At 55.0% G+C, this 25,776-nt stretch overlaps 1 protein-coding gene across 1 annotated transcript in view; it reads right to left on the bottom strand.

The window, feature by feature from the left end:
* Positions 1-1,081: 1,081 nt before the first annotated feature.
* The window catches only part of MEGF6 (multiple EGF-like-domains 6), a gene marked incomplete at its 3' end in the record, with an annotated part of 102,182 nt that continues 77,487 nt past the window's right edge, over positions 1,082-25,776 (bottom strand). Inside the window, exons 9-37 of the mRNA XM_010565393.1 lie at positions 24,895-25,032; positions 23,244-23,366; positions 22,283-22,405; positions 20,900-21,067; positions 20,500-20,631; positions 20,262-20,390; positions 18,348-18,476; positions 18,046-18,180; positions 17,550-17,684; positions 14,968-15,093; positions 13,867-13,998; positions 13,298-13,426; positions 12,752-12,883; positions 12,209-12,337; positions 11,469-11,597; positions 10,786-10,914; positions 9,881-10,009; positions 9,589-9,717; positions 6,844-6,972; positions 6,057-6,188; positions 4,929-5,057; positions 4,192-4,320; positions 3,886-4,014; positions 3,555-3,683; positions 2,925-3,053; positions 2,703-2,831; positions 2,037-2,168; positions 1,422-1,544; positions 1,082-1,195 (exon numbers count right to left, since the gene is read on the bottom strand). Of these exons, the coding sequence (XP_010563695.1) occupies positions 1,082-1,195; positions 1,422-1,544; positions 2,037-2,168; positions 2,703-2,831; positions 2,925-3,053; positions 3,555-3,683; positions 3,886-4,014; positions 4,192-4,320; positions 4,929-5,057; positions 6,057-6,188; positions 6,844-6,972; positions 9,589-9,717; positions 9,881-10,009; positions 10,786-10,914; positions 11,469-11,597; positions 12,209-12,337; positions 12,752-12,883; positions 13,298-13,426; positions 13,867-13,998; positions 14,968-15,093; positions 17,550-17,684; positions 18,046-18,180; positions 18,348-18,476; positions 20,262-20,390; positions 20,500-20,631; positions 20,900-21,067; positions 22,283-22,405; positions 23,244-23,366; positions 24,895-25,032 (3,780 nt within the window). The remainder of the gene's footprint in view (positions 1,196-1,421; positions 1,545-2,036; positions 2,169-2,702; positions 2,832-2,924; positions 3,054-3,554; positions 3,684-3,885; positions 4,015-4,191; positions 4,321-4,928; positions 5,058-6,056; positions 6,189-6,843; positions 6,973-9,588; positions 9,718-9,880; positions 10,010-10,785; positions 10,915-11,468; positions 11,598-12,208; positions 12,338-12,751; positions 12,884-13,297; positions 13,427-13,866; positions 13,999-14,967; positions 15,094-17,549; positions 17,685-18,045; positions 18,181-18,347; positions 18,477-20,261; positions 20,391-20,499; positions 20,632-20,899; positions 21,068-22,282; positions 22,406-23,243; positions 23,367-24,894; positions 25,033-25,776) is intronic.

The raw sequence follows: 25,776 nt of genomic DNA, 5'->3' as shown, positions 1-25,776 counted from the left end.
TGTGCAAATAGATGAAGGGGCCTGGCTCGGGCAGGCTGTTGGCCCAGGGCCCTTGCCGGGGCGATGGCGTTCCCCGTCGCTGCCGGTGGCAGCCGCGGCTTTGCCGTGACGCCGTGCTCGCTGCCGAGCTGGGAGCCGACTGCAGCCGCGCAGCCTCCCGGCCGTTCCTCCTGCCTCCGAACCCTTCCCAGCTCCTGGGTTCAACTGGAATGGAAAAATAACGCAGGGTCCAGGGTTGGGGCGACAACATTGAAATAGGGATTTGTGTTTACCGGACCATGCGAGAACTTTGTGTCTTTGGATCTTTGATTATTACACTTAATTATTTCACAGGATCTTTGATTATTACTTAATTTAGGCTTGCTTTTCGGTGGAGCAAATGACGTGGGCAGCTCAAGCAGGCTGATATACTCCTGCTATGAAGAGCAGGAGTTTCACTCCTGACCCCCTGCAAAGCTTGCCAAGAGCAGACCGCACCGTCGGCGAGGGAGGAATCGCCTGTCGCTGGAAATGCAAACCGGGACTCGTGCTGACAGGGAGGGTCGGGCTGCGGGCACCGGCTCTGCAGAGGCGGCGTGGTAAGTAAGTGCTAGAGCCCAACGCCTTCTCCCCACGGTAGATGATAATTTACAGTAAAAGACCATTGCAAATGCAAATTAAAAAAAAAAAAAAATTCAAGTAAGGTGGTACTTCTGCAGGGGGCACTATGTCAGGAGAGCCGGGCACATTCAGCCATCAGTTCTGATGACACTGTTGTACACCTTCCCATAAATATTGTTGCATAAATACCTATTTTGGACCGTAATTTCAGCCCCCTCCCCAAGCCCAGCACCCAAAAGATGAAGGCCAGCAATTTGCCATGAACTATCGAAGTCCGCTGACCAGGAGCGATTGCTTCTGAACTGTTCCTGCTGGTGTCCGGCCGAGGACACGCGCCGGCGTCGGCGTGCTCGCCCTCGTGGCGTGCCCGGAGTCCAGCCCGCGCCGTCGTGACGAACTGCTTACGCTCGGCGCTTCAGCCTCGCTCGGACAACTCCAAAAGCAGCAGCTTAGGCTGTCGGGGGAAACGACGACCGCTCACGTGGCTCGTAAACGAGTTCGTCGAATGGGTCGTTGGCTTCTTCGGGTGGCTGCTTGGCCGCGCCGAGGGCACCGGTAGCTGCGGGACCTAGTGCTCGCCCGGCTGGAGCCCCCCCTGGGACAGAGGTGACCCAGTGGGCTCTGGGGACCGCAGAACTGGAAGGGAAACCGGGACAGGTCAGTCCTTACGCCGTGCGCTGTGTCGGCTCTGGAGTGGAGACGCTGCAGGGCTGATGCTCCAGTGCGGCTGCTCTGCCCTGGGGGGGGGCATCAGCCTCCTCCCCGCTGCCCTCCCCAGCAGGACGAGGCTCCGTGCCCGCAGCCGGGCTCCGTTGCTTCACGTCGGAGCAGCAGTTTTAGGTTGGTGCCCGCAGCTGCGGTGTGCAATAAGGGGCTTGTCGGGGTCTGGTACTGACCTGGGACCGAGGAGGGGTGCTCGGCCGGCAGCAGACGAGGCGCACCACCTGCAAAGCAAGGCAGACCCTCCTGCCGCTGCACAGCACCCACGGGGGAGTTGCTCTCAGCCAACGGGTTCAATCGCGGTTTGGGCAGAAAGAAGGTACGTGGGGGTTTTTTTCCACCGTGGGCGGTGCACGGGATCATTTGGTTCCAGGGTACGCAGAAAAGAGCGCGCTTTGTGTCCTGGCTTTACCGCCGGCACGTTTGGGGCTAGGCTACTAAATAGCTTTATTTTCACAGCACTGCCAGCACGCAGCCTGCATTTTCATAAAACCTCCCTCGCGGCTGCGTGACAGCGAGCAAAGCATACCAAATGAGGGCCTCGGGAAGAGGCTATACCACGGAACTGGTTTTAGTTGATAGCACCGCTACCAAAACCAACCCGCCAGGGCACGAGCGAGCACAGCTGCCGCAGCATCCCCCCCCCCAGCAGTCGCTTCTGCGTTAGGATCCCCCCACCGCGTGGTACTCACTGTGGCACTGCGGCTATACGTTACCTTCCCGGCACGTCGGTCCCGTGTACCCGTTCAGACAGAGGCACTGCCCGTTCTGAGCGTTACAGTAGGAGCTGCTGGGGGCACACTGGCAGGGCAGGCTGCAGTCGGGGCCGTACTCGGTCGGCCGGCAGTCTGGTGAGGGGGGCAGAGAGGCACTTTTTTAGACTGCTGCGGGTTCAGCCGGCTCCTGCGGCCCCGCAGAAATGCTCGAGATGTTTCCCGCTGTGCAATGGGCAGAGCTTGCAGTGGTGGCCGAGCACAGGATAAGGCAGAGAGCTTTTTGCGCCCCCCCCCCCCACACCCAGCCCGGTCTGGACCTCTGGTATTACAGAACATCGCAGCACCCCGAGGCCAACGAGGTGTTCCTTCTGCATTTGACCCTCAGCCTTTTGACTCTGGTGATCCAAATACGAGGGCACTGGAGGCTGGGGGAGCATTTGCATTGAGATCGGACTACAAATAGAGGCTGGAGAGGTGACTACCGCTGTTCGGATGCCCTCTTACTCGGTGAGGGGACACACACAAAAAGGCAAGCCCCCTTCCATGAGATTTCAGCTCCAACAAGAGGGGGTTTGCATCCATTTCAGGACCGGGCTTCTAGCCTACCGTCAACACTCCTCTTGCACGGTCCCCTTTCTCACCGTCCCAAGCTGTGGCTCAACTTACCTGATCCACACTTGGGGCCGGTTTTCCCGGGGGGGCACAGGCAGCGCCCGGTGGCTGGGTGGCAGGGCGCATCGCCGGCGCAGTCGCAGAGCTGCTGGCAGCCCTCGCCGTACGTTCCTTCCTTGCAGCCTGTTTTGAGAGGTGAGATACGGCACATGCGCAACCAGACCGCGCCGCGGGGTCCCGCCTGTTCCGAGGGAAGCCGGAGGAGGACGGCGTTACCTGTCTGGCAGCGCTCGCCGCGGAGCCCGGCGGGACACCGACAGCGACCGGTGGCCGGGTCACAGCCTGCTCCGTGCTCACAGTCGCAGCGTTCCCGGCAGCCAGCTCCGTGGAAACCCGGGGGACAACCTGGGATGGAGCCGGGTGGAGAGCTCGTTAAATTAACGCGCGGGTGGGTTGAACTGGACGGCCTCTGCAGCAAAGCCTCCATCAGCCCACCAGAGAGAAGCAGCGAGCCTTTCTTTCCGAGAAGCGCCCAAGCGTATGCGGTTGTTCTCCGCGGCGAGCCTCGGTTGCAGAGCACAGCGGTTCGGCTCCGAAGCCTTTGCTCAGCTACCCAAGACTAAGCTGCGCGGCGGTGACGCGCGTGCCCGGCTGCCTTGGAACGGCACCTCTGTACCCAGCGGTCTCATGCAGAGAATAGAAATTACCTTCTCTGCGACTACTTCTGCTACCTGGGAAGGGTTCGCTGCGAACACCAGTAAGAAAGGAGGAGCCCATCGGCGCACCCAGCCACGCGTGCGACTGCAGTGGGTCACACCTTTGTCCTCCGGTCCTGCCCTCCGGACAAAATTTAGAAAACAACCCCCCCGTCGCAAAGCCGAAAGTGTTTCCGCTGCCGCAACTCACTGTGTTCGCACAGGGGTCCGTAGCGGCCCGCGGAGCAGCGGCAGGCTCCCGTCCCCGGGTCGCAGGTGGCGTTGTGCAGGCAGGCGCAGCGGAGCTGGCAGTCGGCACCGTACCTTCCCGGCGGGCATTCTGCGGGGAAAATGCGGCGGCGGAGCTGCTCAGCGGCTGGAGAGCCGGCTCCGGCCCCGCTCCTGCGCTTCAGAGGGCCGTGATGTGATAAGGCAGAACGGGCGCGGGTGGGGTAACAGAAACCGGACCCAGCGTGAACCAGACCGAGCGAGCTCCACGGTTACGGGGCCAGTGTAGGGCAATGCATTCAAGTCAGGTTTACCTAATTCACAGGATTTCCCCGTCCACCCGAGTGCACACAAACAGGAGCCGTCGGCTGCATCGCACAGCCCCCCGTTGCGGCAGGAGCAGGTCTGCTGGCAGCCCACCCCGTACCGGTGTTTCTCGCAGCCTGCGGGACAAGAGGCAGTGGCAGCGGGCACACGGACCGTGCCGTGGTTCGGGCAGGAGCGCCCAAGGCAGAGGACTCAGGGTAAGGAAATCGGTTCCCGCTCAGGACCTTTTCCAGCCCACGGCCTCAAATGCCTGCTTGTCCTGACACATGGCCCTGCAGCTAATATTTATTTACCTTGCTCACAGGTGGGACCAGCTTTTCCTGGTGGGCAAACGCAGTCCCCGGTGATGGGGTGACAGGTAGCGCCTTCCCCGCAGGAGCACGCCCGTGCACAGTCCTTGCCGTAGCGCCCAGCAGGACACCCTGGTGGGAGGAGAACTTTGAGCTGCCTTGGTTCCACTGAAGCACAGCCGGCTACGTTTGATGGCTGGAGAGGAAAGACTTGGCCATGGCCCATGAGCGAAGCAATGGGGGGGCCGGAGGAGTCAGCAGCCCCATCGCTAGCACGCAGCGTGGCTGGCAGACCAGGAAAAGAAGAGCTTTTAGGTTTCCTTCTGCTGGAGGAGCGAAGCATTTTTAGCAGAGAGACAGCAATACAGCGATGGCATGATGCAAAGGCTGATGCGTCAGGCCCTTCATAGCGGAGAAAGCATTTTGGCACGAACCAAATAGAGCGAGAAAACGTGGTTAAGACAGACAGCAAAGGAGACCCGCTGCAGCTGCGTTCCCATAGCACAGCTGGCACTACTTATGCCAGCCTCTGTCCTGAAGCGGGGAGGGCATCGCTGACAGCACAGGTTGTAAAGCGAAACAAGGAGCTCTTTTTCTGCCGATGGGCTGAGGCAGGAGTCAGTCAGTGCAACCTTCCTCATCTCCCGCAGGGTCAGCGACCGGGCTGTGTGCAGGATTCGCACCTACCACCGTTCCCCTCCTGCGAGCTCGCGTCCCCTCCGGCTGGCCGGGGCACTCACCGATACCGCAGTCAGCGCCGATGTAGCCGGCCGGGCAGTGGCACATCCCTGTGGTAATGTCACACAGTCCCCCGTTCTTGCACTTGCACGGCATTTCGCAGTTGCGGCCGTACCACCCAGGGGAGCACTCTGCGGAAACAACAGAAACAATGGCCTCGGTGCCTAACGAGACAAGAACAAGGTCCAAACACCCTGGAAAAATCCACTGCGTGCATTCATACAGCCATTTCATCAGGGCAAGCCAACAGCTCTGCTGGAAGCAGGTTTGTGCCAGGCTGGTGCAGTCGACGGGTTTCTGATCCGCTTTGTAGCACAGAGCTGCTCCAAAGCACACAACATGCCAAGGGCATGCAGCTTGCACACTTGCATCCCATCCATGAGCTGATTGTGTCAGGTGCAACCCACATATCACAGATAACACAAGCTCCTGCAAGCCCTGCTCAGGTGCCTCTGCTCTCCTGGCAGTGCAGGCTGAGGAGCAGGACAGCTGCTCTGAGGCTCTGGCTGTTTGGCAGGAGCCGAAGAAAATCCCAGAAAGCACTTTAAAGTAATCTCATGGCAAACAAGCGACAATGCCAAGGAGCTTCGGACTGTTCAGAACCTCTCTGCTGATGATAGCGCTAGTAAATATCCCACAATTCAAAAGGAAAATGGCAAAACCCCCGGCCTGAGCGCAGATGAGAGCGATGTTTTGTTTATGTGAACTCCTACTTGCAAATTAGTCATTGAGAGGCACCGCGGAGGTCAGAGCCTCGCTGCGTACAGGGACAGGCTTGGACGAGGCAGCAAGAGAACACTTGCCCGGACAGACTCAGCTCCCAAGCCGCAAGAGCCGGACAATGGTTAAGAAGAGATAAAAACCAGACCTCAGCCACGCCAACGAGGACAAAGGTGACCACGGCAAGAAACCAGGAAAGACAACCCAGGAGAACCGGTGCTGTGAAGCCGCTCCAGCGAGCTGGCTGCTCCCCGAGCTGAGGTTTCTCCAGCGGTCAGCCCCACGCCGGGGGCGATGGCTCCGCACCGAAACCGCCGGCGCTCCCGGCACCGGCACCGTGCTTTCGCCGCAGCCTCGGGCAGCAACCCGTGAAGGACCGGAGGGAGAAGAGGAACCGAGCGCGGACTCACCCAGCTGGCAGGTGGGACCGTGGAAGCCGGGGGCGCAGACGCAAGCCCCGGTGACCGGGTGGCACTCCTGGGTGGCCCCGGCACACTGGCAGATCTGACCACAGTCCTCGCCGAAGGTCCCTGGCAGGCAGGCTGTCAGGAGAGAGGGCACCAGGGCGACTCAGATTTGCTTAGTGGGAGCTAGCCCACCCCTCCGTGCAAGGGGGGTTTTTTCCCTTTTTATTTTAAGCTGGGGTTCAGGAAGCCTTTTATGACAGTGAGAGTTCTCTGCCACCCAAAAAGCAAAGGCAGCCGCACGCAAATGGTTCCTTGATTCCAGGAAAGACTTGGATTGAAAAGAAAACTGAGTACTTACTTAAAGGTATTAGATGCCTTTTGCAATGCTAGCCCTACCTACCCTTCTCCTCCCGCAATCCTCCACCCTCGCACACACAGACATCGCAAATACACCCCTGCCCTCTGGGTGAGGAATGTGCTCACATGCCTGTGTCTCTTCCAGACTTGCTTGTACCCACAGGAGCTCATTTTAATACTGATTTATTGCTAATCTTCTGGATAAATACATAGCTCTTGATTTCCCTCTTGGCTCCCTGTGCTTTGCTAACATTCTGCGGGCATGTACCCAGCTGCCAAAATGTGAGTTGCTCCTTGGCACAGCCTGCTGTTGGGTTTTTTTTTTTCCTTGTTTTAATTTTTTTCCTCTCTATTTTATGTAGCAATTGCTTGACCCATCATGTTCCCAGAGCCTGTCAGCAGAACTGTAAGAGGATCGCTCCCTTCTTCGTACATTTTTCACATCCAGAGCCTGTAAAGCCTGGCGGGCAGCCGCACCGGCCGGTGATGTGATCGCAAGGCACTCCCAGGGGACAGGCGCAGCGGCTGGCACAGTTCTTCCCGAACGAACCCGGCAGGCAGGCTGTGGGAATACAAGCAAGGAGCAGTAAGTCTCCTGACGGGCTTTCAAGTTATCGTTAACGCCCGAAAGGCATTAGAGCCCAAGGGCCTGCTCCTGCCCTTGGCGCCCGGCTCCCGCACGCAGCGCTGAGCCAGGTAGACAGCGTTTTTTGCCGCAACCCAAAAGCCTCTTTGAGGGCAGGCTGTCAGCTCCTCAAAACGCTTTGCCGCGACTTGTAGCTCCTATTTAAAAAGGAAGTTTGTCTCCTTCGCAGACTTTGGAAGGAGCCTCGGTTTCCCTTGAGCCAGGGACGTACCCGGCGGCGTCCAGACACCATGCCACCGAAGGGATGCCGTCTCACCTTTCTCGCAGCGCCGGCCCCTCCAGCCACGGGGGCAATCGCAAGCGCCAGTAACGTGATGGCACGAGACGTTGTCCCCGCAGTCGCAGGGCTCTTCACAGAGTGCCCCGAACAGCCCCTCTGGACAAGCTTCAGAGATGCAAACGGGAGAGACAAGTTACACAAGGTGACGTGGGTCTTTTGGTTCACTGCGGTTTCTGTAGGCACACGCTTCGCTTTATTTCTGCCCCTTTCGTTCCTGCCAAGCCAGAGCGGTGCTGTGACAAGACCGGTGGCCTCTGCCAGCCCGCGAAGGTATTATCGCTCCAGCAAGCGGTGTGGCTGGAGCTTAGGACCCCCTTGCCTTTGGTTCAGTGGTGATGGGCAGCATCGGTCCCTCTCTCCCCCCACGGCACGTATGGCGGGGGAAATCGCCCCACAGCCCGCACCCAAACGCATGCCCCCTGCCCCTGCGTGCAGGAGTGCGAGTGTCCCGGCAGCATCACCAGTCAAATCTGCTCAGGGTACCCGAGCGTGAGGTGTACCGCTGGCGGTCACCTAAAGAAAGGCTCTCTTTAACTGCGCCACGTGGTTTTGGAAGTGTTATCCTGGCACTGTTTAATGAGGCTTGGGTGCCAGCACAGTATATTTTGATCACGGCAGCAATCGTTTAGTTTTGTTGCTTCTTCTGTTGTCATAGAAGCACCTGGTTTCTAAAGCAGCTGCAAAACAAAATGTGTGCGGTACCAGAACAGTGCAGAAGTTAGCGCTGCAGGTGCAAAATCTACGGACCTCATTTTCACTCCTGCCTCATGAATGAATGCAAAAAAATCAGTAAGTCCCATACAGCCGTCCAAACAGGTTGCTTGTCCATGCAAGGGCCAAGTTTGTACATGCAGCTGTGGTGAGACTGCGGCTGCACTGTGCACAGCTGGGCAGACACTTGCACATATACTCAGTCTGAAATAGAGCTCTGTGGGAAGCCAAGGAGAGGATTCCAGCTTTTTTAAGAAAAAAAAGTCTTACAATTTCTGCATTTGCGGATGGGTTTTTTTAATTAACTTATGTTGACAGAAATTATAAAAGTGAACCTGCGGGTGAGCTCGGGTCAAGCAACCGGGCACGGGGTAAGGCAGGAAAAGTCCCCGGGATGTGATGGCCACAGCCACAGGTTGTGTTTTTTTACCTGGAAGGTAAAATCTCCCCCTGCCTGTCCTTCATAATTGCCACCCTGGCAGTTTAACGCTGCCTCGTGACGATGGACCTTGCTGCTGGTCTCGGTGTGGGGTTTTGGAAGTGTGTGTGATGCGACACTGGGAGGGGATGACGTGCCTGAGGATGCAGCAGAATGCGGTGGCTCGCCCTCGGCCAGCGAGGTGGGCTGCAGGTTCGACTCTGTGGCCAAGGCTCGGCTGCCAGCCGCAGCCGCCGTAAACAGAGACAATCCCAGGCAGAAAACCAGAGAGCACTTTGGTGAGGCTGATGGTAGACCTAGCTTCAGCGGGCAGCTCCCTTATGGCCAGAATTCCGCTGACAAGTAATGGCATTGGGCTAAGGCATGCCTTTTACACCGTAATGTAAGGAATATGCCAGGCTGAGGAGCCATGACCCCTGAAAGGGAAGAAGCTTGTGGATCTCTTCTTGGTGTCCTGATACTCGATGCAAGTCCCTGTTGCTGCTCTTAGGCCAATAGCCTTTTCAACACTTCCTCATAGTAAAGGGATTGCCAGGGTATGTGTGTGTTACCTTTAAAGATAAGGTGAACACAGGAGCCTGCCGAATGACAGACGTAATTATTTGCTGGGGCTTAGGACTGAAGCCAGGCATTTAAGGTCAGTGCGATCAGGCCATGCAGGGAAGAGTAGAAGAAACAATGGAAAGGAGATGAGCTTCTGTTACTCTTAAAATAAATGGAACAGAAGAAGATCTTCGCTTGGCATTTTGGTTTCACCGTGCAGGGAGTGGGACAGGGGGATCGCTGCCCTGCTCGGAGCCTGCGGCTTTGCACTGGTGGCCGGGGACCTGTGCCTTTGGGAACCCCAGCCCCTTCCCACTGGCGCTGGTCCACCAGTATACACCACTGCCTTAGGGAAAGCAGAAAGCACAGTGGTAGGCAAAACCGGGGCACACAGCCAGAATCCTGGCACCCACGAGCTCTCTCTGCAGCGCTGAAATCCAAATTTTATCTCTTTTTGCTTAAACCCCACCCAGGTCCCCCCTTGTGCCGCAGCGGGGCACTGACGCAGCACACGGTACCCACGGTCAGGCCCCCCCCCCCACCTTGTTGCCCCACTTACGGCTCTCGCACTTCTCGCCCGTCCAGCCAGGCTGGCAGACGCAGTGGCCCTTCTGGCGGTCGCAGAGCCCCCCGTGACGGCACTCGCAGCGCTGCCGGCAGTCCGCCCCGTGCCGTCCCTGCGCGCACTCTAGGAGGGGGCACAGGGTGAAACGCCGTCCCGACCCCCCACCTCCCCGAAGGCGCGCCAGCGAGGACGGCGCAGCCTGCCTTCCGAGGAAAACGAGGCCGAAACGGGACAAGTTTGTGCCAGAGGCGCCGTTTCTCGGCGCTGCCGAAGCACCGGTACTCACCCAGCTCGCAGGCCAGCCCCGTCCACCCTTCGGGGCAAGCGCAGAGCCCCGTGGCGGGGTCACACGTGCCACCGTTTTGGCAGAGGCAGCGCTGGCGGCAGCTCCTCCCGTAGAAACCCACCGGGCACGCTGCGGGAAAACCAGGGCGAACGGTCAGAAAACAGCTCCGAAGGCAAACACCACGCCGCTGGTAGCCTTGCCAAGAGCCATAGGTGGACGGCCTGATATAAAACAAAGCCATTATTGCTTGCAGGGAGAGGAGCCAACGACACCCTCAGGCTGCTTAGCTGCCCACATAAAGACATTCGGTATTTTAGCCTGCTCAGGTAAGAGGCAGTGATGACACAGGGCACTGGGCGCCTCATCTCTTCAGAGCTTTCTTAGCGCTGCTGGTGGAAAATACACAAAAGAAAAAAGGTCGGGTGAATTCAGCAGCCAGGAGAGATGCTCAGTTGGTAGCCAGCGCCTTCGGTTCTGAGCTGCAGAACATCCCCCTCTCCTAGACCCAGAGAGTGTCAGGGCTTGGCAGAGAAAAAAAGCCATTTAACTGCATGAATAATTGTTCTTGTGCACAGTTTCACTAAGCCGTGCCTAGAGGCATCACTGACTTGGTGCCTGAATGCTCAGAGCAGTGGACCATCGAGCTGTTACTCTATGTGCTGCTATGAAACTGCAATTTCTGGTTCTCTGGGACAAGGTCACCTCTTGGCTTCTCTCTTTGCGACCGACTCAGGAAGCAAAGGACGATCTTAGTTGCAAGCTGGCCTTGCTATGGTACAGTCTCAGCTTTTTATAGTTGCTACTCCATCGAAAACTCCGACCCACCCCGAGAAACGGCATTTTTAACACACGCTGGCAGAGGAAACAGACAGTCCGGGTTGGGAAGCGACCGTAAGGTGCGTTACCTTGCTGGCACGTGGGTCCTGTCCACCCGGCTGCGCAGAGGCATCGGCCGCTGACGTGGTTGCAGGTAGCGTTATTGAAACAGTTGCATGTCTGGCTGCAGTTCTCGCCGTACCTGTTCTCCTGGCATGCTTCGTGAGAGCAGAAGCAGGCAAAACTGTTAGGCAGCAGGTATGAATTGCATCAACCAGGCTCCTACTAACCATCCGTCTGGGAGAGGAACCCACACAGGTGCGCGGCTGCTTTGGACAGCTGTGCAAGTAAGTTGTTTTTTATGATGCTATGGGGAAATAACAGCTGTATTCTACAGGTGGCTGACATCCAAACACAGACAGTGTTACTATCTTCACCATCATTTTATCTCTTAGGGAACTGTTTTGCCAGACGCCCAAGCCCTCATTACAGTCAATAACAATGTGCTCCGCCAGAGACCCCCAGTCCCTCTCCGAAACCGAATACTTCTCTGATGCACAGAATTAACTTCCATGCAGAGAAAATCACATGTGGAGAACAGACACCTAAACCTCGAGGCTCTATGACCTAGCAGCGCAAGAGGCGGCGAGGGCTCCCGAGTGCCTCGCAGAGGGCTGCTCCTGCCTCGCTCCATCCCGCCCCATCCCATCCCATCCCATCCCATCCCATCCCCAGCTGCAGAGGGCGGGTGCCAGGCTGCAGCGACACTTACGCTGGCCGCAGCGGGGACCATCCCAGCCGGGGGGGCAGTGGCACTGGCCCGTTGCATGGTCACAGCGGGCGCCGTTCAGGCAGTCGCAGGCTTGCCGGCACTCCAGTCCGTAAAATCCATCAGGACAGGCTGCGGAAAACAAAGGAGGAATCCCCACAAAATGCCTATACAGACAGCTGGAAATCTCCCAGCAGAGAAGAGATGCCTCTTGGTGGCCTCTTTCGCCAATAAAATGCCGCGCCGGTGTGACAGCCCCCTGTTAATGGCTCTCTCCCCCTGGCAGGGCAGCAGAATATTGGATGCGTGTCCATGACGGACGTTCAAGGTGCAGGACAAAGCTGGGGGGGATCGGAAGAGCAATGGCATTAGGTTTCTGACCACCACGAGACCGAGCAGGCTGGTGGGGGAGCCAGAACCCTGTACCAGGGACCCCGTGGAGAGGCTGCTCCGAGACCCAGTGTGCAACCTGCGTACACACACGGGCGACCAAGGCAGCTGTGCGTTTACTCCTCGTTTACATTTCGTTAGTCTTTTTTTTTTCCTAGACCTTTTCCCTTCAGAATTAAAACCAGAGACTTAGCAGCTTGTGGACACGCGGTTTTCCCCATCACCGTCCCGAGGGATTCTCTCCGCTGCAACAGAATAGCAAAGCCAGACAAGGATTGCTGACCCCGCTGGCAAGGAGACCGTGGTCCGTGGGAGCCGCTGGCAGCGCTGGGTCCTCACGCGAAGGTACTTACCGTGTTCACAGAAGGTTCCTCGCCAGCCCGGGCTGCAAGTACAGGCCCCGCTGACGTGGTCACAGGCAGCCCCGTTGTCACACTGACACCGGTGCCGACAGCTCAGCCCAAACCATCCTTCAGGGCACTCTGGCAAGCAGAAGCAAACGAGACTGAGGAGCCTGTCCTTTCCTGGCGTCCCCGGGAAGCTCTGCTAAGGCAGCAGCTCAGGCTCCGAATGGCAATAACGGTATCTGGCGGCTGCTGCTCTGTAACGACCAGCGGGCTCTACCCTGTCCCTTACAGACGTGCACCCACATCACCCAACTACCCTCAGGACAGGGCAGGGCTGGCGACATCAGAGACGGGGCACGGGGACTGAATTTCTGTGACTGAACCAAGAAACACTGCTGGAGAATTCTCCAGCACAGCTTCCCCATCTCCCTCTATGGGGACAAGGCAGAAGCCTCCTGGCCTGCCTGTGCAATGCCTTCCCCCCCACCCCCCCGAAAACTAAATCTGCATCATTTGGCTCGGCTTAAAGGCGAGCAGGGCAGCACTCACTCTTTTCGCAGCGGCCGCCCGTGTAGCCGGCGTCGCAGACGCACTGCCCCGTCTCCGCGCTGCAGCTCCCGTCGCTGTTGCTGCAGTTGCAGGTGTGAGCGCAGTCGGGGCCCCAGCGACCTGCATCGCAGGCTGAAACACAGGAGGGAACCGACCCTTAATGGCACGCGTGCCACCCGCTCTGCTTCTCCGGTCAGCAAAAGCGCGGGGAGAGCGCTGCCTGCTCCTCGGGGTGTTATTTCCATTGACTACAGCTGCTGCCTCGGGCAGAAGGACAAACGCAGCTGTGGGTCCTCAGAAAACTCAGCGGGACGGTGAGACCGGCTGCTACATTAGCACGTATATAATGTGAATTCATTCTGCGAGCAAGCCCGCGACAGAAAGGCGAGCGGCACCTGATGGCACGGGCAGGACAGAGCGGAGAAACCTAAAGGATTTTGGAGAGACCTCTCTGGCAGAGGCACAGCACAAAGATGGCAATGAAGGAAACGACAGCACAGGTCAGCGCTTTCTAGGAGCGACGGATAACAAAGAGCGGTACGATACCTCTCTGACAGTTGTACCCCGTCCAGCCAGGCGCGCAGCTGCACGTCCCCGTCACGGGATGGCAATGTCCGTCGTTCCCACAGCTGCAGCTCAGCTGGCAATCTGGGCCGAACCAGCCAGGCGGACACACTGCCAATGTAGACACGGACTAACTGCAAATGGCTGCTCTAACACCGCGGCGAGGGCTGCCCTCCCGAGAGACCCGACGGGTACCGCGGCGTGTTTCTGCAGAGCCGCCACGAGCACCGACGCTCCTCCGCCGAGCCTGGGTGCTCGGCTCTGGGCTGAACGGGACGAGGGGCTTAGGGTTTCGCCTCCCTTTCTGCGGGTGCGAAAGTTACCACCGGGAAGGTAGGATAGAGGGGCTTCAGGGGAAGAACCCAGCCCGTGCCCCAAAGTTTGAGGCAGCGGAGGCGTGCGCGGTGCTAAGTCCTGCTCTGGGCAGTGCCTGCTCGATAGCTGGATGCTCTGCTCGCTAGAGCAGCTACTCCAGGTCGACCTAAATAGCTCTCATTCCATCTGGAGCCAGCCGTTCAGGCGTGAGGGACCCGACGGCAGGCAGCACTCACCGTCCTGGCAGCGGCGGCCGGTATAGCCGGGTGGACACAGGCAGGCTCCCGTGGCGGGATCGCAGCTGGCGTTGTTCGCACACTCGGGACATATCTCCTGGCAGCCCTGGCCCCAGCGGCCGTCAGGGCAAGCTGCAGCGCGGGCAGAGAGAGAGGACACACAAGCGTTGGGATCACAGCCGAGGCGTAAAGGGGGACCGTCCGTTTTCTGGTGCACGGCAGTGCGTCCCCTTTCTCGTTCGTGTTCGTGCTTCACGCAAAGCACGAACTTTTGTTTGGCGATATGTGGCTACTAGCGGGGACAACGTTGCTTTGTTTGTTTTATAAACAGCGTGTGAGCCCTGGTAAGTGCTATTCTGATCTTAGTCCAGTGCTTTCATGTCAATTTTGGATTCGCATCTACTCGTGGGGAGCTACAAGGGCTCCTTGCTAGGAAATGGTGTTGCTGGCAAAGGGTCTTTGCAGCTGCTGTCACACTACCGGACAGCACGCTAGTCAGCATTCCCAGATCTGCTTTTAGTTGCAAAGGAGAAGCAAAAGGCTAAGAACTGATAAAACTGGGGCAAGAATCCTTGCTTAACTGCTCCTAAGCTGCTCCAGGGCCTGGAAAAAAGTCAGTTTGAAATGTATGGTAAGCACTGTGCATGCATGGTTTTATTGCTCAGTCAAACTATTAGGAGCAGGACATCTATATATGACTAATATCTTCCAGCTGCTGTAATACTGTATAATCATGTAAAACTTTTTAATTTAGGATTCTCTAGTTTTCCAGCAGTTAAGGAGTAATACGGTGAAAGCAGCTAAAAATGCACATCAGTAACGAAAGACTCCTTTCCAATGTCAAGGACTGCAACAACCGAAAACATCTTCATCTTTTTTATTGCGTATGTTTACTTGTACTTCACTCAGCTTCAGCCACAGAGCTAAGCTAGCCAAGGCGATCGTTTAAGGCTTACCATCAAAAGCTCCATTCTTCCTAATTTTCCACAAAGGCGATTCTAATTGCACTAGATGTTTCTAAAATGAATTTTAGCAAAAGAAAACCAACAGCTATACGCCTAAATCCCTACCTCGGCGCATTCGCCGCTCTTGCCTCCTCACCTTGGCCGCAGTCGTGTCCCGTCCAGCCTGGCAGGCAGAGGCACTGCCCCGTGCTCCGGTCACAGGGCGATCCGCCGCAGGAGCAGGACCGCCGGCAGCCCGCCCCGAACTTCCCCTCCGGACACTCTGCGTCGAGAACAGCGGTGTGAAAACCGTCCCCTCCCGAGGTGCCTTTCCCAAGAGCCTACCACCCATCAGACCCCGCATCCCAAAGATGCTGCCGGCTCCGCGAGGAAAAGCCCGGCTGCGACCGGTTCCCACGCTGCAGGGGAAGACCGCGCTCGTGTGCCTGGATGTGATGCTCTGTTATCCACAGCAGTCACCAGCAACCTCTAGCACTTCACCCCATGGCCTCGATTTGCCTGCCTGAGTATCCCATCTCTGTTGCCGCTTGCCCTTCCGACTAGTATTTCTTTGTACCAGAGCGACCGGTCGCACGCCCAGCGGCTGAGGCCAAACTGGTCTCCAGTCTGTGAATACGATTCTGCAAAATAACCCGCTCCCTCGCCGCAGGTGCCGGCAGCCGGGCAAACGGGTCTGGAAAAGTGGGCTTTTGCTCTGCCTCCCAGACACACCGGCTCATCCCACGGCCAGCGACCCGAGCCACCCTGCTCGCTCTGTGCCGGGGTGCAGAACACCGCGTCCACAGCCCCCAAACCCGTCAAACCATCCCTTGACTTCTATGAGATGCTGGGGGGGGGTTTTACCGCCCCAGCTGAATGCCTCCGGAATCTGGAAGCCAGGCTTTTAAGCAGCGGCAAGGTTTGCAGCAGGTACATCGATGTAAAGCGATAAAGAAGGAACATCCTCACCCGCAGGAGGAGGAAGAGCTTTTCCTTCCCTCTGCTTTGAACGCCAGAGTGGTACTGCTGATACCAGAAAGCTCGGGTTGCTCTTTGTACCCCGTGACACAATTTAGCAGCCAGCTAATTACGTGCAGACTGAGGGCCTCAGGCCCACAGAGCCTCAGATCCTGTTTGAGCCTCCCAGAAGAGCTCCGTGCCCGCAGTCCTTTTTGCTCACCGAGGCCAACCTTTGGTAAGGCTTCGGCAGACGCAGACACACCAGCGTTCACAAATCACGGAGGAAAAGCACACCAGCGCGTAGATTTCAAGTGACACAGTGGAGTTTTTGTTATTCCTCCTCTTTGCTAATTGATGGCAGATGTTTGTCTTCACCCTTTAATAATTTCCAGATCCGAACAACAGCCAAGAGCCTACTATTTCTATACAAATATTTGTGTTATTTCCTGTGACTCCCCCCTACAGGCTTAAGCTCCTTTCTTATTCTTTTTAAAAATATCCCCACCAAAAGCACCCAGCCCGCCGAGGCGCCGCGTGGCTCTGGAGGCAGCCGCATCCCGCCATGGCAGGGGGGTCCGGGGCTGCCGGGACCCCTGCGAGGGGGCACGAGCCCTGCAAAAGCCGCTCGCATCACTCCTCCTAACGCTGCTTAGCTCTGCTAGCGCTTGCTTGCGTCGGAACTTTTTGTGAGCATCTGCAGCTTTCATTCTGACCAACAGACCGGCTATGTTCTATCCGCTGTGGTGTTATGCAAGATAATCATGTGCTAGCAGCTTCATTAGGTTAATAGCTATAATTTCTGGGGTGGGTGTGGATGGAATGCTTGGATATACGTAAGTTAGTGCAGAAAGTCCCGGGATGCTTGAATCAAAATTCAGGCGCTGAACACCGTGAGCCTCTTTTAATGCAGCGTGTCTTCAGGTGTGGACTTTGAGAGTCCAACTACTTTTTGCATTTTCTGTTGGAACCAACCAGTTGAAGTGTGATTCGGAAGGAGACGACCTCACAACAGGGGGAGGTTGGCTTTTCAGGTGTTGATCAGCTCTGAGGCTGGCACAAGGTATTATTTTCCAAGAACTGTGTTCCTGTTTTGTAATCATCACCTTGTGCCAATGACTTACCACCTTTAGGTTCACTCAAAACACCTTTGTTTGAAGAAAGTCAAGCTCTCTGAAACCCCAACTATCTCCCAGGATCTTGTGCAGTGTAGTTACCATGCCGTCAACTGGCCCTTTAGGTGAAGGGCAGCAAACTGCTCTAGGAGGCAGACGTTTAAATCCTGACAATGTAAACAGAATACAAAATTTTCTTTTCCACTTGCAGATCAAATAGAGTTTCAATGTGGAAAAGAAAATGGAGTGGAAAATATGATACCATTCTGCTGGGCACCGATTGCCTGGAATTAAAAAGACATTAAAGGGGGAAAAAGATAAGTAGGTATCTATCACCTTCATCTACAAAAGCAGAGATGCCCCAGTGGCAGGAAAAAGCGAGACCTTGTTCTCCTTTTCTGCATATGATTCATTATGGATGAGAGCTCCTGCTCGCCGCTTTAAAGAGATGGCAGCGTTTTACAAAGACAGACCTGCGAACAGCAGCTCTGAAGCCGTTTCAACTTCTCGCTCATTAGATCAACTGCGGTGGGCTCGGGGGTCTGAGAGAGCACGGGAGGGATTCTGCAAGTCTCTTCACGTGGTTTGGTGAAGAAGTTTGTACACGTGAGGAGGAGACGTGAGTTCACAGCAGGCTTAGAGCTGCCTTGCAGGGCCCCTGCCTTACCTTGGTGGCAGTTCTCCCCGTGGTACCCGGGGGGACACTCCTTCCAGCACTCTCCGGTGACACGGTCACAGGACGCTTCTGGAGAACAGCTACATTTCTTCTTGCAGCCATCCCCGTAATAGCCAGGGTCGCAGCCTGTCAACAATCGTAATTCAAATGAAAGAGCATCTGGCATTACTCGGTCGACCCTGGAAGAGCAGGCAGCCCCAGCTCGCGGCGACGGGCACTGACCAGCACCCTCCCCAGCCGATAGCTGGGCGCAGCAGGCTGGACGACGTCCACCATCCCCATTTACAGGCACTCCCACCCGGCTGCGCTAACTGAACGTGACCGAGTCTGATAGCAAGTTTTGCTCCTCATCTAAACAGCGAGGGGCGAGGCAGTCTCAGGCGGGTGGAAAGCGAGCTGAGCCGTTCCCCCCAGAACAATAACTAGGGGAAAAGAGGCTGTGGGAGGAGAGAGGGGGATGCTCTGTGAATGCTTCTCGGCCACTCACTTGTCTCACAGCGCTTGCCGCGGTAGCCGGGTTTGCATCGGCAGGAGCCGTCCCTCTTGTCGCAGTCCTGCGTGTTCTGCTGCACGCAGCGGCATTCTTCGGAGCAGCCGGGGCCGAACGCCCACTTGGGGCAAACTGGATGCAGAGGGAAGGAGCTGGTCAGCGACCCGCGAGGCCAAACGACAGAGCGCAAGGGACAGAAACCTTGCCACCCGGCGCTGGCCCTTCCCAGGGATGGCCTCTAGAAAGGCTGTAATCTGAGAATAACACATCTCTCGTAAAAAAGGTGAGGACACGCATACCTAAGTGGCAGTACCGTCCGTACAAGCCAGGATCGCAGAGACAGGCTCCATAAATCCGATGGCAACGACCCCGGTTGGCACAGTTGCACTTCTTCCTGCACTGTTTCCCAAAAAATCCTTTCGGACACCCTAGTAATAGAGAGAGATTTTTGGGGAAGATGAGCCAATTTGGGCCGGTTGGTTTTTTTTCTGGCAGACCACGGGAAAACCGTACCAAAATCAAAGCCGCATAGCAGCGGAAACGAACCTAGGCAAAGGACACAGCTAGTGTTGAAAAGAAGGCTGGCTTGTTTTCTGACCAGATTGTGTCTCTACGCAATAAGGTAATGATAAGAGCAATCAGATTCCCCGCATCAGCTCAAAACCAGCTTGCTTCAGCGGTCGGCACTCCTGTCCTTGCACGGAGTGTCGCAGCGCGTTTCGCTTGCTGCCGCTCTGCAGCCATCCGGGGTGCCCGGAGGGCACCCTCGGCTCCGCACCGCGCTCGAAACGGTAACGCTGGTCGTGCTAGAAACCTACCCTGCAGGGCTCTGAGAAGTCAAGTTTTTCATACGGGAGAAAGTAATCCACGAGGCTGCTCCCATTGATAAACAGCAGCGGCATTTGCACTATTAAGGGAATAAATTACTGTTCTTTCTCTGTTATGCTAAAGACCTTAATATTAGAAGCACATGGCAGACAGACTGTGTCAGCAGAAAGCTCCGGCCAGCATCTGTCCAGGCAGCACATGCCTTCTCCCGTATGGTAAGAAGAGCAGACGGTCTAAGCAGAGGAAATGCCACCCTGGGACAACAGATCAGTTCTTCATTGTTTATTTTAATCTCACCTTCCTGTTTTTTCTCTGTACCCCTCAATCACCTCCTTCCTACAGAAAGAAAAGGTCGGGGTATCTCTTGCATTCATTTACATTCTGCTTTGGTCTCCTCCTTCAGTAATACTTCCCAGATGCTCCTGACCGTTTGTCTGAAGTCATTTGGTCTGCATCTCCTATTGTCTCACTCTTTCTGCGTTTTTAGATTATGTCCCCCAGATTTTAACTCTTTGGGAGCGAGAAACAAATACCAACAGCAACTGGCACCTCCTTTGGGTACTTTGGGTAACTACTGTTGTCACAACTTTTCAATGCTTTGGTTTTTCTTCAGTGGAAAATACCTCCACAGTTCTATAAAGTTACCACTGAACATCCGTTTTTGACATTCTTTTCTGTGTCCGCCACTGAATGTCCAGTGAAATAGAGATGGCAGCCCATGGTCATTGCTGAGTAGCGAACAGGGACTGCAAAGGTCTTCCAGTGCAAAGAGAAGGCATGCTGCCTGGAACACTCTTTTGTGGGTGAAGAATCCCCTCTACCAGCTTTTCCTTATTAAAATGACATTTTTGCACGGAAGACTAGGTGACCCACCGAGTCAGATGGAGCAGGGATGTGTTAGAGCCGCTCACACTGGGATGGGTCGACAAAAGAGTTGAAAGATGCTTTCAGTGAACAGCTAGAAAGGGGCCAGTGTAAGGCGTCCTGTGGAAAACATTTTAAGGCTTCAGGGAAGCACAACTGGAACATCAAAGAGCGGCATCAGAGGTGGCTGTAATAGCCCTCTATCAAATTACGGCAAATGCTCTACTAATGCGCTGAGAGAAACAGAAATGAGCTGCCTCTGCAGGCTGGGGACCATCACTTGCACGGCACCTCAGGAACATTGCTACTTCCTTAGAGGAAAACGTTTTAGGGAGAAAAGAAACCTGCAAGCGAGGCCCCAGGGTTTGGCGCTCGATTTCAAAGCCCAGCAGAGACACTGTCCTGCCTTTTTGCAGCGAGGCGAGACAGCCCGCACGCCGGCGGGTCCCTGCGCCTTGCCGAGGGCTGCGGCGAGAAGGAAAGGGATCGCGGAGCGGGCGAGGGGAGAGCCGCGGGCTTACCGTCTTGGCAGAGCTCGCCGGCCACCCCGGGCGGGCAGCGGCAGGCGCCCGTGGCGGGGTCGCAGGTGCCGCCGTTCTGGCAGCGGCAGGTCAGGCTGCAATTCTTCCCGAAGGTGCCGACCGGGCAGGCTGGGGGGAGAAAGAGAGGCAAAGCTCAGCCGGTTGCCGCAGCCCCACGCGCGGCTCGCAGCGAGGGCGAGAAGAGCTTTTTCACCCGCTGCCCTTCGGCACCACTCACTCTGGTTACAGACGATGCCAGTCCAGCCCGCTGGACACTCGCAGCCCGTCTCCTCCGTGTCACACGCGGCTCCGTTTTGGCAGTCCTCGCAGGTCAGGCTGCAGTCGGGGCCGAACGTGTGCTCCAGGCAGACTGCAACGAGAAGCGCTGCGGGTGAAGAGCCTTCCCCAAGGCTGCCTCGGCATCTCGGAGAGTTTGAGCAGAGCAACCCCCGCACCGTGTGCAGGTTGCGGCAAAGCTAAACACATCTGCGCCCTAACACGGGTTCTGTGCGCATAGGAAAGGTACTCGACAAGTCTTGCGGGTACGCGCACCGAACACGAATAAACCCAGCACGTGTGATTAATTTTGAAGACTTCCAAGCAAAGCGTGCCATTTACCAGTGCTGCGAAATGCCCACCAAATTTTTCTGAAAGTGTGTGCTCTCCTCTTGCTTCCATCTCTTCCTCCTCTTCTTCATAGTCATCATTAAAGAGCTGGGTAAATTCATCTCGCAGGATTGCAACGTGAGGGATTGGGCGGATAACGGGGCGCCGGCCGTCCAGAGCTTCCACAGGGTCCTCTAGAGCTAGGGAAGCGGTCATGGAGATGACAATGTCAAAATGGGAAAAGAGATAAGATCTCTAAGAGGTGAACAGTAGGACAGAACCTGTGTAATAAGAAAGGGAAACCAGAAACATCTGGACAGGGTTGCTGCATCTGCATCTGATTTGGCATGCTTTGCACCACTAAGCTCTCTCTATATTGACACCTCTAAAATTTCTGCAACTTGTTTGCTTGTTCATTTTGGCTAGAATGGGCACGGGCCAGCTAAGTGACTTTAAAATCAATGGGAGAAGCTTTGACCTTAACCTTGACACACAGCCCTGGCTTCTTGGGTAACTGAGCTCACGCTCACCCCATCGCCTTTGCCCTGCCATTTTTCTGACCAGAGCCACTCTTTGAGTTTTCAGGGAAGTTAATTCTTTTGTGGAAAATTAAACAGGACTGCCCATCTAACAAAAGTAAGCAATGCATTTCAGCTTGGTTCTCCTTTTGGAAAAAGTATCTATCATCAGCTACAGGTTTGCTTCCCTTGCAGGGCAGGCAAGGGTTAAATGCCAGCAATCAAGCTAAGCAGAGGCACACTTGGGAGCCAGGGCAGGGGCTGTAGACCCTATAAAAGCCACTCCCCGGAGGAGGCTCAGCAGTTTGGCCAGAGCTTGGAGGTGATCAGTGCTGCTCTTCTGGGTCCAGACCTTGGAAAGCCTTTCTGGGGACCTGGGTGATGCTGCTGGGGGTCGTTAGATGAAGCGAGTGGGGTGTTGGCTGCCCTACTAAGTGAGTAAGTCGGGTGATAGTGCGTTTGGTGGTGGGATAGAGACACTACTGCTTAAAAAAGCAAAATCTATTATTTCTTGTAAGGAAAAACTGTAGAGGCTGGGGACTGTGGAAAGGGTTCTGGTTCTTTGGTTAATGCAGAGTCACCACTACAGACTGTCCTAGGTGTACCTGTGCCAAAATCCCCTATGCCCCTTTGGGAAGTGCTGTGCAATGTGGCTGAAATAGGACCAGTCGTGTCAGGGGAAAGCTTTCCACTGGTGGTGTGAGTTGTTTCCCCTGCTAATAGCACTAAGTGCTGTGAAAAAGCTGGAAAAGGTGGTGTGCAGGGCTAATGAGCTCCAGCCTGTGCTGGCCCTGGCTGGTCTGGGTTCTGTGCAGGGGAGGCAATGCTGGGGGCGAGCAGGGCAGAGGGATGGGCAGCCCGCCGCTCACCCCTGCGGTGCCCAGGCGTTGCACTTACGGATACAGCTCCTTCGGTCGTCATCCAGTTTGTATCCGATCTCACAGCCACACTGGAAAGACCCTAGCTGGTTCTGGCATGTGTGTTCACATCCACCGTTATGTGAAGAGCACTCGTCCACATCTAAAAAGCATGGGATACTCTGGTGTAATGGGAGCATGCCCTCTGTACAGGACAGGGGCCCAGATATGTTTTTGTCCACAGATCAGCAAGTAGGCTGATGGCATCCTCTCTGCTAGTGACGTGAAGCCATCTGACTCTTAAAAATGGAGTGACGCTACCCAAGTGATTCAGGGAGCCCTGGGTTTCCAAATACTGTGTGCTGGGCTCGAGTTCACATCTGTCACTGATTGTGTACAAAGAGGTGGGTAAGCTTGAGGCTTCACCTGTGGAATGTTATCGGAGAGTGAGAACAACTCATTAGGAGGAAAAAAGCCCCACCTTCTTTCTGCTAAGCAGGTGACTTATCAGAGCTCACAGGAGAACTGGTATGAGCTGGGAGAAACTGGAGGCAATGCCTGGCTGTTCGCAACCAGGTAGGACAATTTTTTGTTCTCTTTATTAAAAGCTTGTGTTAGTTGCTGTCTTAGCTCTATTTTATACAAATGCTTTTCTTTGCCTGTATCTCTTGGGTGAAAATGATGGGCAATGTTGGCCTCTGGGGTTGAACATGAAATGACTTCTGTGAACTACTGGAGTCAGACCTGGACCAACTCATTTTGAGTTATCCCAGTTTGATATCAGTGTGTTCAAAAGCCCTGTTGCTACTCTTCGGTTGTGGTGGACTAGTGTGTGGGTTAGAATAGCTGAGTTGTCCTCACACTAAGCAGACTGAGGCTGACAAAATACAAAAACCAGAACTAGAGGCACCCGTTCCGTATGCGTCTCTTGCCGTGCTGCAAGGCAGAGGACTGCAGCGTCGCTGGCGCTTGCAGGACTCCAGCTAGATGTTTCTGCTTACCATCACACCCGCAGCCATCTGTGCTGAGCCTGTATCCAGCATAGCAGGCACACTCGTAGCCTCCAGGATAATTGTAACAGTCTTGCTGACAACAGTGAGACCCACTGTCACATTCATTGATATCTAAATGAAAAACAAAGGGCGCTGGATGTTAGTATGCATCTAGCTTTGCAGTGGTGACAGTACTTGCTAAAATTGCTCTGTGACCAGTTCTGGTAGGCTCTTACTGATCTGACTGCCAAATGCTGAGCTAGCATTCTTGTTTTCCTCTTGAAATGAGTGAGCTTTATGTTAACAGATCATCCTCGGCAATGTGCTCCCCAGCCAAGGGAGGAATCCTGAATCCTAGAGGCCTGTGGGAAGTTAACTGTGATTTTTTCAGTTTGAGATTGTTCTTAAATGTTTTGTGTGCTTACAAAGAGGGGTGATTCCAACCATAACACTGACCTCTGTTCCCTGATTTACCCTGTTACAAACACTGATGTCAAGTTCAGAGATGGTTGAGAACTGCACAGTTCCTTCAAGCTATCTCAGAGTGAAGTGTCTGAAGGATGGATCTAGATAACCTGGAGAAAGCAGAGCTCCTGGGGCTTTAAATTTCAAGCCCCTTGTATTTATGGGACTCCCTTTGTCCACAATGAAGTGGAATTACTGCAGTGCCCAGGTAGTAGTGGGGTTGGTGAAGCATCCCCCTACCACCAGAGGAGGCTGGACCGAGGAGGGGTCTGGTAGGAAAACAGATAGCGCTGCTGGGCTGCAGAAAGTGTACTGGCCTTTGTAGTATGCAAAGGAAGAATGTTCTTTCAGAGTAGACTTCAGGTCCTGGCTTTTTTGCCCCTGTGTTGTGATGCTGTATGGAGACAGCTCCTGCTGCTTCCTCAGAGCCACGGGGGAAAGCAAAGTTCCTGGGGGTTTTGCATTGGTCTCCTGGCAGAGGAATCGCCCCCCCACCCAAGCAACTGTGGGTGCCCATGGCAGCCTGTTAAGGAGTGTATTTGTTCCCAACAGATGTCCTGGACAGACGTGCTCCTTGAAAACTGCAGGAAGAAGGTGGTACTGAACAAAGAGGAAACGAATTCAAGAATTTCCTGAGCAATGTGAACTGCAACTCTGCACTGCATGGAGATAGGTAAGTACTGTTTTGCATCACTAAACACTGTTACTCTTTGCTAGCAACCTCCTGCTTGCTGATTTTATAGGAAGAGCAGTCTGTAGGTGTAAGTAAGTGCCTCAATGCATAGTCCCTCCAACTAACCTGCAAGAAGGGCACCAGGATTTCTCACAGCTTTGGACTGCCTGAAGGATGGAAACAGCCACCCAGCCTGGCTGTGCGAGCCTGAGCCACAGCCCCACTGTGAGCGCAGGATGAAACCATAGCCTGACATGCTGGTGCAGCAAAAGTCTGGGTAGTGAGCACCACGGTGGGTTTCTGCTGCAAGGTTATTTGCTGCAGGGGGCTCAGAGTAATGCAGTATGAGGCACATGCCTCAACTTCATAGCATTTACAGAGCTCGAGGTGTTTTGCATCTGTTTCTAGCCTTGTTAACCTGTTTGTAGTGCATATACAGAGAGTAGCTAACGTACAGAGATCCTCACTGTTACTTGAGGTGTGCTTGTAAAAACGAGGGATGTCCTTTTCCCCTTGCCTTACCAGTGCACGTCTTCCGGTCCTCTTCAAGCCGATAGCCAAAATTACAGGTACAGACCGGGCCGGAGCTGGTGTGGTGGCACGTATGGGAACAACCACCGTTGTTGGCTTCACAACTATTCACAATCTCCATTTCTATCCCTGGAAAAGGCACACCGGTTAGGCTCCTGCAGTGTGTGCTGCACCCCTGTACGTGCTGGCCGGGCTCTGGCAGGCACCCCCACCGCAGCTCCCAGCCGAGCTCCTTGCGTGCGCGTTTTTGCGTGCACGGCCATGCCAAGGAGAACAGTGATGTGCAGTGGGGAAAGGATGGAAAGAGTTTTGCAGAGAGGCTGCTGCCAGCCAAAATTTGGCTCGGTCTTTGTAAGTACGGAGCTGTTCTGATGCCAGCTAGAAATGGGAGCAGCAGACTACAGCTAACTATGGAAACATCCAGATGCCTACAGCCAGAAGGGTTAGTTACTGATGTGTCAAAAATGGTGGCACAAGTGTCAGGAGCAGCCATGTAACTTCTTAGTTCGGCAAAGGTTATGTAAACTTGTCTAGTTAATTCAGCTTTCTTAAACTAAAAGGAACTTGCACCATGGAGCTTTGACTCAGCCCTGAACCTCAGGAAAACCATTTTCTGCCTTTAAGAACATTTTTGAGTTTTTAGTGTGTTTGGACCCAAGGAGGATGAAAGAAGAAAGGAGCTTGGTGCTTCCCAGCAGATCGGCGTGTGTCAACACCAAAAGCTGTGCCATGGTGGAAGACCATCTTCTAGATTTCACAAGGTTAGTATAGTCCCTCTGTCTTTCCTCTTATTAATGCAAGAACAACCAGGGGTTGTGTCCTGGTTTCAGCTGGGATAGAGCTAACTGTCTTCCTAGTAGCTGGTACAGTGCT

The sequence above is a fragment of the Haliaeetus leucocephalus genome, unplaced genomic scaffold, assembly GCF_000737465.1.
Source record: "Haliaeetus leucocephalus isolate CR32 unplaced genomic scaffold, Haliaeetus_leucocephalus-4.0 Scaffold190, whole genome shotgun sequence".
Lineage (NCBI taxonomy): Eukaryota > Metazoa > Chordata > Aves > Accipitriformes > Accipitridae > Haliaeetus > Haliaeetus leucocephalus.
Note: the sequence above shows the minus strand (reverse complement) of the source record. Positions and strands in the feature narration are given on the sequence as shown.